The sequence below is a fragment of the Triticum urartu genome, chromosome 4A, assembly GCF_056163025.1.
Source record: "Triticum urartu cultivar PI428250 chromosome 4A, HENAU_Tu73, whole genome shotgun sequence".
In the NCBI taxonomy this organism is placed as follows: Eukaryota; Viridiplantae; Streptophyta; class Magnoliopsida; order Poales; family Poaceae; genus Triticum; species Triticum urartu.
The window spans coordinates 95,283,670-95,295,929 of record NC_141876.1 but is presented as its reverse complement, the minus strand read 5'-3'; the positions used below and the strand labels follow the sequence as shown (position 1 = coordinate 95,295,929).

Here is a 12,260-nt window from a genome sequence, read left to right as displayed (position 1 = left end):
TTGGCCTATATGGGCCAAGGGCACCAGCCCCAAGAGGCCCATGCGCCAAGAGATAAGGAAAGGAAGAGTCCTAAAGGGGGAAGGCACCTCCTAGGTGCCTTGGGGAGGAGGGATTCCTCCCTTAGCCGCCGCCCCCCTAGGAGATTGCATCTCCTAGGGCCGGCGCCCCCCCCCTTGGCTCCCTATATATAGTCGGGGAAGGAGGGCCTCTCAAACCACGCCTTTGGTGCCTCCCTCTCCCTCTCCAACACATCCTCCTCCTCCATAGTGCTTGGCGAAGCCCTGACGGAGTACTGCAGCTCCACCACCACCACGCCGTCGTGCTGCTGCTGGAGCCATCTTCCTCAACCTCTCCTTCCCCTTGCTGGATCAAGAAGGAGGAGACGTTACGCTGACCGTACGTGTGTTGAACGCGGAGGTGCCGTCCGTTCGGCGCTAGGATCTCCGGTGATTTGGATCACGTCGAGTACGACTTCCTCATCCCCGTTCTTTGAACGCTTTCGCGCGTGATCTACAAAGGTATGTAGATGCAATCCAATCACTCGTTGCTAGATGAACTCCTAGATGGATCTTGGTGAAACCGTAGGAAATTTTTTGTTTTCTGCAACGTTCCCCAACACAGGAGCAGCGATGTGTGGAGCAGTATCTTGGATGGATTTGCCATCTAGCCACGGGTCAACCCAAAAGTGGCAAGAGGTGCCATCACCTATGGTCCAGATTGTGGAAGCCCAAAAAAACTAAAGCACCTCGGGGTCGTGGGGGAGCTTGAGGTGAGCCCATGGCCGAGAGGGGTCGGTAGCTTGAAGCCAGAGCCAACGAACTCGTAGGGAGATCCCAGTGCGACAGAGCTCACGGATGCCCAAGCCGCCCATGTCAAGGGCGCGGCAAACGCGCGCCCAACTGACCAAACAGGATCCAGCGCACGCATCGTTGCGTCCATGCCACAGGAAGTCACGGAGGATGCGATTGGCCTTCTTGAGTATAGGCGGGGAGATCGCCATGGCCAGGAGCAGATGGACCGGCATGTCACTCGGGACCTGGCGGACCAGGGCGAGACACTCACCACGATTGAGGAGGGCGGCCTTCCAGGTGGCAAGCTTGCGCATGAGCTTCTCAATGATCGGCATGAGCTGGGAGGATGGCACCTTCTTGATGGACAACGGAAGGCCCATGTACTGGATCGTGAAATGCACGACAAGGCAAGAAAGCGCAGAGCCAATGGAGCTTGAGATGTCATCAGGGCATTGAATAGGCGCGGCAAGGCACTTGGCAAAGTTGGTGCGTAGGCCGGAGGCGGCTCCAAATAGGTCCAGAAGCTTGCTGACCATGGAGAGCTCCGCAGAGTCAGGGTGGTAGAGTATAACCACATCATCGATGAATAAGGAAATGCTGGAAGCAGCATGCCATTGCGTGAGGCGCTTGATGATGCCGGACTGGACTGTGAACTGGAGCAGGGTATTGAGCGTGTCAATGACCAGTGTAAAGAGCATGGGAGAGATGGGGTCTCCCTGCCGAAGTCCCTGCCCGTGGGGAATGGGAGGTCCGAGCGTCCCGTTGATCAAAACGCGTGTGGATGTTGTAGAGATCAGAATGGAGACCCACTCGCACTATCTTGGGCCAAAACCCAAGTGCTACAACACCTCCATGAGGAACGACCAAGAGACCGAGTCAAAAGCTCGCGCAATGTCCAACTTCAAAAGGACTCGGGGGTGCTTGAGCTGGTGGACTTGCCTTGCGGTTTGCTGGACGAGAAGAAAATTGTCGTGGACGCTCCTTCTGGCGATGAAGGCACTCTGGTTGGAGGAGACTAGTTCACCGAGCCACGGAGCCAGTCATAGAGAGAGAACCTTAGCAAAAAGCTTGGCGATGAGGTGTAGGAGGCCGATCGGTCGATTGTCAGAGAGGGAGGCGGCGTCCGTGCACTTGGGCAAGAGGGTGATGAGGGCTTCGTTAAGCCACTGAAAGGCCATGACGTTCAGGGAGTAAAGCTTGCTGAAGACATCACATAGGTCATCTTTGATGGTGGGCTAGCAGGCTCTGAGGAACTTTGCAGTGAAGCCGTCGGGGCCGGGCGCCTTGCCGGAGGGAAGGCGTTTGATGGCCTCCTAGATTTCGTCTGACGTGAATGGCTGCTCGAGCGCGGAGAGATCGAAGGAGCGGTGGCTGATCGCGGCCAGGTCTAGAGTGCCGTGCCGCGGCGCCGGCGTGCCTAGAACACCGGAGAAATGAGAGAAAGCTGCGCCGGCCATGTCAGACTTGTCAGAGATGCGCGTGCTATTGACAAGCAGATCGAGCATGCAATTTTTGTTGGCTCTTTGGGAGGCACGGATTTTGGAGAAGGCAGACGCGGACTCGCCCGCGGAAAGCCAGTGGAGGCGAACGCGTTGGTGTGCGATAGAGCGTTCGAGCAAGGTGAGCCCAAGATATTTGCGTTTGAGCAAGCATCGCAACCAGACCTCGGCAGTGGAAAGACGCCGAAAGTCTTGGGCAGCATCGAGGCGAGAAATGAGCTCATGAGCGACCAAGAGATGAGAGGAGATGCTCATGGTAACCCAAGAGTTCCAGCGCTGCAAGCTGCACACCGTTATCCTGAGATGCATAAACACGCGCCGGAAGGGGTCCTAGTCCGGCAGGACAGATTTCCATGCACTTTGGATGACCTGGTGGAAGCCTTCGAGAGTAGGACAATGGCGCTGAAAGTGGAATCGTCGGCCACCACCGGAGCGAGCCGTGCAGTCTAGAAGAAGGGGGCAATGATCCGAGGCTACGGAGGCGAGGCACCGAAGAAGACAGTGGGCATTGGCCAGCTCCCAAGAGGGCGTGCACAAGACGCGGTCGTTGTAGCTGAGGGTGGGGTTATCCTGCTCGTTTGACAAAGTATAGCAGCGTCCGTGGAGGTAGATGTCATGGAGGCCATGGTCAAAGATAAAGCGTCGAAACCGGTTCATCGTGCGTCTATTTATACGACCATTGTTCTTGTCGCTAGTGCAGGAAATCATGTTGAAGTCTCCACCTAGCAGCCAAGGGCCAGAAAAAGATTCGCGAAGTTCGTGGAGCTTAGCGAGGAAGGAGATTTTAGCATCATTCCCATGAGGGCCATACACTTGTTGGGGAACATAGTAATTTCAAAAAATTTCCTACGCACACGCAAGATCATGGTGATGCACAGCAACGAGAGGGGAGAGTGTTGTCCACGTACCCTCGTAGACCGAAAGCAGAAGCGTTAGCACAACGCGGTTGATGTAGTCGTACGTCTTCACGATCCGACCGATCAAGTACCGAACGTACGACACCTCCGAGTTCAGCACACGTTCAGCCCAATGACGTCCCCTGAACTCCGATCCAGCCGAGTGTCGAGGGAGAGTTTCGTTAGCACGACGGCGTGGTGACGATGTTGATGTTCTACCGACGCAGGGCTTCGCCTAAGCACCGCTACAGCAATATCGAGGTGGACTATGGTGGAGGGGGGCACCGCACACGGCTAAAAGATCAAACATCAATTGTTGTGTCTATGGGGTGCCCCCTGCCCCTGTATATAAAGGAGCAAGGGGGGTGTGGCCGGCCAGGGAGGAGGCGCCCCAGGAGGAGTCCTACTCCCATCGGGAGTAGGACTCCCCCCTTCCCTAGTTGGATTAGGACTTGGGAGGGGGAAGGAGTGGAGGAGAAGAACGAAGGGGGGCGCCTCCCCCCTCTCCTTGTCCTATTCAGACTGGGGGGGGGGGGAGGAGGGGCGCGCGGCCCATCCCTAGCCGCCTCTCCTCTCTTCCACCTAGGCCCACTAAGGCCCATTAAGCCCCCGGGGGTTCCGGTAACCTCCCGGTACTTCGGTAAAATCCCGATTTCACCCGGAACACTTCCGATATCCAAACATAGGCTTCCAATATATCAATCTTCATGTCTCGACCATTTCGAGACTCCTCGTCATGTCCAGGATCACATCCGGGACTCCGAACAACCTTCAGTACATCAAAACATATAAACTCATAATATAACTGCCATCGAAGCTTTAAGCGTGCGGACCCTACGGGTTCGAGAACTATGTAGACATGACCGAGACACGTCTCCAGTCAATAAGCAATAGAGGAACCTAGATGTTCATATTGGTTCCCACATATTCTATGAAGATTTTATCGGTCAAACCGCATAACAACATACGTTGTTCCCTTTGTCATCGGTATGTTACTTGCTCGAGATTTGATCGTCGGTATCTCAATACCTAGTTCAATCTCGTTACCGGCAAGTCTCTTTACTCGTTCCGTAATACATCATCCTGCAACTAGCTCATTAGTTGCAATGCTTGCAAGGCTTAAGTGATGTGCATTACCGAGAGGGCCCAGAGATACCTCTCCGACAATCGGAGTGACAAATCCTAATCTCGAAATACGCCAACCCAACAAGTACCTTCGGAGACACCTGTAGAGCACCTTTATAATCCCCCAGTTACGTTGTGACGTTTGGTAGCACACAAAGTGTTCCTCCGGTAAACGTGAGTTGCATAATCTCATAGTTATAGGGACATGTATAAGTCATGAAGAAAGAAATAGCAGAATACTAAACGACCGTGTGCTAAGCTAACGGAATGGGTCAAGTCAATCACATCATTCTCCTAATGATGTGATCCCGTTAATCAAATGACAACTCATGTCTATGGTTAGGAAACATAACCATCTTTGATTAATGAGCTAGTCAAGTAGAGGCATACTAGTGAAAATCTGTTTGTCTATGTATTCACACATGTATTATGTTTCCGGTTAATACAATTCTAGCATGAATAATAAACATTTATCATGATATAAGGAAATAAATAATAACTTTATTATTGCCTCTAGGGCATATTTCCTTTAGTCTCCCACTTGCACTAGAATCAATAATCTAGATTACACAATAATGATTCTAACACCCATGGAGCCTTGGTGCTGATCATGTTTTGCTCGTGGAAGAGGCTTAGTCAACGGGTCTGCAACGTTCAGATCTGTATGTATCTTGCAAATTTCTATGTCTCCCACCTAGACTAAATCCCGGATGGAATTGAAGCGTCTCTTGATGTGCTTGGTTCTCTTGTGAAATCTGGATTCCTTCGCCAAGGCAATTGCACCAGTATTGCCACAAAAGATTTTCATTGGACCCGATGCACTAGGTATGACACCTAGATCGGATATGAACTCCTTCATCCAGACTCCTTCATTTGCTGCTTCCGAAGCAGCTATGTACTCTGCTTCACATGTAGATCCCGCCACAATGCTTTGTTTAGAACTGCACCAACTAACAGCTCCACCGTTCAATCTAAACACGTATCCGGTTTGCGATTTAGAATCATCCGGATCAGTGTCAAAGCTTGCATCAACGTAACCATTTACAATGAGCTCTTTGTCACCTCCATAAATGAGAAACATATCCTTAGTCCTTTTCAGGTATTTCAGGATGTTCTTGACTGCTGTCCAGTGATCCACTCCTGGATTACTTTGGTACCTCCCTGCTAGACTTATAGCAAGGCACACATCAGGTCTGGTACACAGCATTGCATACATGATAGAGCCTATGGCTGAAGCATAGGGAACATCTTTCATTTTCTCTCTATCTTCTGCAGTGGTCGGGCATTGAGTCTTACTCAACTTCACACCTTATAACACAGGCAAGAACCCTTTCTTTGCTTGATCCATTTTGAACTTCTTCAAAACTTTGTCAAGGTATGTGCTTTGTGAAAGTCCAATTAAGCGTCTTGATCTATCTCTATAGATCTTGATGCCCAATATATAAGCAACTTCACCGAGGTCTTTCATTGAAAAACTCTTATTCAAGTATCCCGTTATGCTATCCAGAAATTCTATATCATTTCCAATCAACAATATGTCATCCACATATAATATTAGAAATGCTACAGGGCTCCCACTCACTTTCTTGTAAATACAGGTTTCTCCAAAAGTCTGTACAAAACCAAATGCTTTGATCACACTATCAAAGCGTTTATTCCAACTCCGAGAGGCTTGCACCAGTCCATAAATGGATTGCTGGAGCTTGCACACTTTGTTAGCTCCCTTTGGATCGGCAAAACCTTCTGGTTGCATAATATACAACTCTTCTTCCAGAAATCCATTCAGGAATGCAGTTTTGACATCCATTTGCCAAATTTCATAATCATAAAATGCGGCAATTGCTAACATGATTCGGACAGACTAAAGCATCGCTAAGGGTGAGAAAGTCTCATCGTAGTAAATCCCTTGAACTTTTCGAAAACCTTTCGCAACAAGTCGAGCTTTGTAGACATTAACATTACCGTCAGCGTCAGTCTTCTTCTTGAAGATCCGTTTATTCTCAATTGCTTGCCGATCATCGGGCAAGTCAACCAAAGTCCACACTTTGTTCTCATACATGGATCCCATCTCAGATTTCATGGCCTCAAGCCATTTTGCGGAATCTGGGCTCACCATCGCTTCTTCATAGTTCGTAGGTTCATCATGATCTAGTAGCATGACTTCCAGAACAGGATTACCGTACCACTCTGGTGCGGATCTTACTCTGGTTGATCTACGAGGTTCAGTAGTAACTTGATCTGAAGTCCCATGATCATCATCATTAACTTCCTCACTAACTGGTGTAGGCGTCACAGAAACCGGTTTCTGTGATGAACTACTTTCCAATAGAGGAGCAGGTATAGTTACCTCATCAAGTTCCACTTTCCTCCCACTCACTTCTTTCGAGAGAAACTCTTTCTCTAGAAAGGATCCATTCTTAGCAACGAATGTCTTGCCTTCAGATCTGTGATAGAAGGTGTACCCAATAGTCTCCTTTGGGTATCCTATGAAGACACATTTATCTGATTTGGGTTCGAGCTTATCATGTTGAAGTTTTTTCACATAAGCATCGCAGCCCCAAACTTTCACAAACGACAACTTTGGTTTTTTGCCAAACCACAGTTCATAAGGCGTCGTCTCAACGGATTTCGATGGTGCCCTATTTAACGTGAATGCGGCCGTCTCTAAAGCATAACCCCAAAATGATAGCGGTAAATCTGTAAGAGACATCATAGATTGCACCATATCTAGTAAAGTACGATTATGACGTTCGGACACACCATTACGCTGTGGTGTTTCGGGTGGCGTGAGTTGTGAAACTATTCCACATTGTTTCCAATGTAGACCAAACTCGTAACTCAAATATTCTCCTCCATGATCAGATCGTAGAAACTTTATTTTCTTGTTAAGATGATTTTCAACTTCACTCTGAAATTCTTTGAACTTTTCAAATGTTTCAGACTTATGCTTCATCAAGTAGATATACCCATATCTGCTTAAATCATGTGTGAAGGTGAGAAAATAATGATATCCGCCACGAGCCTCAACATTCATCGGACCACATACATCTGTATGTATGATTTCCAACAAATTTGTTGCTCTGTCCATAGTTCCGGAGAACGGCGTTTTAGTCATCTTGCCCATGAGGCACGGTTCGCAAGTACCAAGTGATTCATAATCAAGTGGTTCCAAAAGTCCATCAGTATGGAGTTTCTTCATGCGCTTTACACCGATATGACCTAAACGGTAGTGCCACAAATAAGTTGCACTATCATTATCAACTCTACATCTTGTGGCTTCAACATTATGAATATGTGTATCACTACTATCGAGATTCATCAAAAATAGACCACTCTTCAAGGGTGCATGAAAGATATTACTCATATAAATAGAACAACCATTATTCTCTGATTTAAATGAATAACCGTCTCGCATCAAACAAGGTCCAGATATAATGTTCATGCTCAACGCTGGCACCAAATAACAATTATTTAGGTCTAATACTAATCCCGAAGGTAGATGTAGAGGTAGCGTGCCGACTGCGATCACATCGACTTTGGAACCATTTCCCACGCGCATCATCACCTCGTCCTTTTCCAGTGTTCACTTAATCCGTAGTCCCTGTTTCGAGTTGCAAATATTAGCAACAGAACCAGTATCAAATACCCAGGTGCTACTGCGAGCTCTAGTAAGGTACACATCAATAACATGTATATCACATATACCTTTGTTCACCTTGACATCCTTCTTATCCACCAAATACTTGGGGCAGTTCCGCTTCCAGTGACCAGTCTGCTTGCAGTAGAAGCACTCAGTCTCAGGCTTAGGTCCAGACTTGGGTTTCTTCTCCTGAGCAGCAACTTGCTTGCTGTTCTTCTTGAAGTTCCCCTTCTTCTTCCCTTTGCCCTTCTTGAAACTGGTGGTCTTATTGACCATCAACACTTGATGCTCCTTCTTGATTTCTACCTCCGCAGCTTTTAGCATTGCGAAGAGCTCGGGAATTGTCTTATCCATCCCTTGCATATTATAGTTCATCACGAAGTTCTTGTAGCTTGGTGGAAGTGATTGGAGAATTCTACCAATGACGCTATCATCCGGAAGATTAACTCCCAGCTGAGTCAAGTGATTGCAGTACCCAGACATCTTGAGTATATGTTCACTGACAGAACTATTCTCCTCCATCTTGCAGCTATAGAACTTATTGGAGACTTCATATCTCTTAATCCGGGCATTCTTTTGAAATATTAACTTCAACCCCTGGAACATCTCATATGCTCCATGACGTTCAAAACGTCGTTGAAGTCCCGGTTCTAAGCCGTAAAGTATGGCACACTGAACTATCGAGTAGTCATCAACACGCGACTGCCAGGCATTCACAATGTCTGCAGTTGCTGGTGCAGGTGGTACACCCAGCGGTGCTTCCAGGACGTAACTCTTCTGTGCAGCAATGAGGATAATCCTCAAGTTACGGACCCAGTCCGTGTAATTGCTACCATCATCTTTTATATTTGCTTTCTCAAGGAACGCATTAAAATTCAACGGAACAACAGCACGGGCCATCTATCCACCAATCAAACATAGACAAGTAAGATACTATCAGGTACTAAGTTCATGATAAATTTAAGTTCAATTAATCATATTACTTAAGAACTCCCACTTATAAAGACATCCTTCTAATCTTCTAAGTGATCACGTGATCCAAATCAACTAAACCATAACCGATCATCACGTGAAATGGAGTAGTTTTCAATGGTGAACATCACTATGTTGATCATATCTACTATATGATTCACGCTCGACCTTTCGGTCTCAGTGTTCCGAGGCCATATCTGCATATGCTAGGCTCGTCAAGTTTAACCTGAGTATTCTGCGTGTGCAAAACTGGCTTGCACCCATTGTAGATGGATGTAGAGCTTATCACACCCGATCATCACGTGGTGTCTGGGCACGACGAACTTTGGCAATGGTGCATACTCAGGGAGAACACTTTTTATCTTGAAATTTAGTGAGAGATCATCTTATAATGCTACAGTCAATCAAAGCAAGATAAGATGCATAAAAGATAAACATCACATGCAATCAATATAAGTGATATGATATGACCATCATTATCTTGTGCTTGTGATCTCCATCCCCGAAGCACCGTCATGATCACCATCATCACCGACGCGACACCTTGATCTCCATCGTAGCATCGTTGTCATCTCGCCAATCTTATGCTTCCATGACTATCGCTGCCGCTTAGTGATAAAGTAAAGCATTACAGGGCGATTGCATTGCATACAATAAAGCGACAACCATATGGCTCCTACCAGTTGCTGATAACTCGGTTACAAAACATGATCATCTCGTACAATAAAATTTAGCATCATGTCTTGACCATATCACATCACAACATGCCCTGCAAAAACAAGTTAGACGTCCTCTACTTTGTTGTTGCATATTTTACGTGGCTGCTACGGGCTTAGCAAGAACCGTTCTTGCCTACGCATCAAAACCACAACAATAGTTTGTCAAGTTGGTGTTGTTTTAACCTTCGCAAGGACCGGGCATAGCCACACTCGGTTCAACTAAAGTTGGAGAAACTGATACCCGCCAGCCACCTGTGTGCAAAGCACGTCGGTAGAACCAGTCTCGCGTAAGCGTACGCGTAATGTCGGTCCGGGCCGCTTCATCCAACAATACCGCCGAACCAAAGTATGACATGCTGGTAAGTAGTATGACTTATATCGCCCACAACTCACTTGTGTTCTACTCGTACATATGACATCTACGCATAAAACCTGGCTCTAATACCACTGTTGGGGAACGTAGTAATTTCAAAAAATTTCCTACGCACACGCAAGATCATGGTGATGCACAACAATGAGAGGGGAGAGTGTTGTCCACGTACCCTCGTAGACCAAAAGCGGAAGCGTTAGCAGAACGCGGTTGATGTAGTCGTACGTCTTCACGATCCGACCGATCAAGTACCGAATGTACGACACCTCTGAGTTCAGCACACGTTCAGCCCGATGACGTCCCTCGAACTCCGATCCAGCCGAGTGTTGAGGGAGAGTTTCGTCAGCACGATGGCGTGGTGACGATGTTGATGTTCTACCGACGTAGGGCTTCGCCTAAGCACCGCTACAGCAATATCGAGGTGGACTATGGTGGAGGGGGGGGGCACCGCACACGGCTAAAAGATCAAACGATCAATTGTTGTGTCTATGGGGTGCCCCCTGCCCCTGTATATAAAGGAGCAAGGGGGGGTGCGGCCGGCCAGGGAGGAGGCGCGCTAGGAGGAGTCCTACTCCCACCGGGAGTAGGACTCCCCCCTTTCCTAGTTGGATTAGGACTTGAGAGGGGGAAGGAGTGGAGGAGAATAAGGAAGGGGGGGGGGGCGCCGCCCCCTCTCCTTGTCCTATTTGGACTGGGGGGGGGGAGGGGCGCGCGGCCCAGCCCTAGCCGCCTCTCCTCTCTTCCACCAAGGCCCACTAAGGCCCATTAAGTCCCCGGGGGTTCCGGTAACCTCCCGGTACTCCGATAAAATCCCGATTTCACCCGGAACACTTCCGATATCCAAACATAGGCTTCCAATATATCAATCTTCATGTCTCGACCATTTCGAGACTCCTCGTCATGTCCGGGATCACATCCAGGACTCCGAACAACCTTCGGTACATCAAAACATATAAACTCATAATATAACCGTCATCGAAGCTTTAAGCGTGCGGACCCTACGGGTTCGAGAACTATGTAGACAGGACCGAGACACGTCTCCGGTCAATAACCAATAGCGGAACTTGGATGTTCATATTGGCTCCCACATATTCTACGAAGATCTTTATCGGTCAAACCGCATAACAACATACGTTGTTCCCTTTGTCATCGGTATGTTACTTGCCCGAGATTCAATCGTCGGTATCTCAATACCTAGTTCAATCTCGTTACTGGCAAGTCTCTTTACTCATTCCGTAATACATCATCCCGCAACTAACTCATTAGTTGCAATGCTTGCAAGGTTTAAGTGATGTGCATTACCGAGAGGGCCCAGAGATACCTCTCCGACAATCGGAGTGACACATCCTAATCTCGAAATATGCCAACCCAACAAGTACCTTCGGAGACACCTGTAGAGCACCTTTATAATCACCCAGTTACGTTGTGACGTTTGGTAGCACACAAAGTGTTCCTTCGGTAAACGTGAGTTGCATAATCTCATAGTTATAGGAACATGTATAAGTCATGAAGAAAGCAATAGTAGAATACTAAACGATCGTGTGCTAAGCTAACGGAATGGGTCAAGTCAATCACATCATTCTCCTAATGATGTGATCCCGTTAATAAAATGACAACTCATGTCTATGGTTAGGAAACATAACCATCTTTGATTAATGAGCTAGTCAAGTAGAGGCATACTAGTGACAATCTGTTTGTCTATGTATTCACACATGTATTATGTTTCTAGTTAATACAATTCTAGCATGAATAATAAACATTTATCATGATATAAGGAAATAAATAATAACTTTATTATTGCCTTTAGGGCATATTTCCTTCAACACTCCAGTTAGCCACCAATGGTCGCCGCCAGAGATGGCGGTCACTACCACAGAGACGTGGTGGTCGCCCACAATAGGGTTAGTGAGGGAAACACGGTCGCTGCACCAAGCAAGGATTATGCCGCCACGGATACCGTCTACGGGTAGACAAAAGAAATCATCAAAGGCGGCATCGAGGGTATCATGAACAAGGACCGGCAAGACGTAGGAAAGTTTAGATTCTTGAAGACAAACAATACAAGGCGAAACGGAGGTGATCACAGAGCGGACGGCGGAGCGCTTAGCACCGCTGTTTAGGCGGCGCACGTTCCAAAACACGACTTTAGGGTTGCAATCCATAGGAAGAATGGGGGGGGGCCTCGGGGAAGGGCGGGGAAGGGCGCATCGATCATCCCGCAATGGGGCATGGCAGGGTTGGCACGGG

General features: G+C 47.8%; 1 protein-coding gene across 1 annotated transcript; it reads right to left on the bottom strand.

Moving 5' to 3' along the window:
• Positions 1-737: 737 nt before the first annotated feature.
• On the bottom strand, positions 738-1,970 carry LOC147974940 (uncharacterized). Its single transcript, XM_087520211.1, has 2 exons — positions 1,848-1,970; positions 738-1,445 (listed from the first exon to the last, which is right to left on the bottom strand). Exons 1-2 carry the CDS (start codon positions 1,968-1,970, stop codon positions 738-740), a joined length of 831 nt encoding a protein of 276 aa, XP_087376337.1.
• Positions 1,971-12,260: the final 10,290 nt, after the last annotated feature.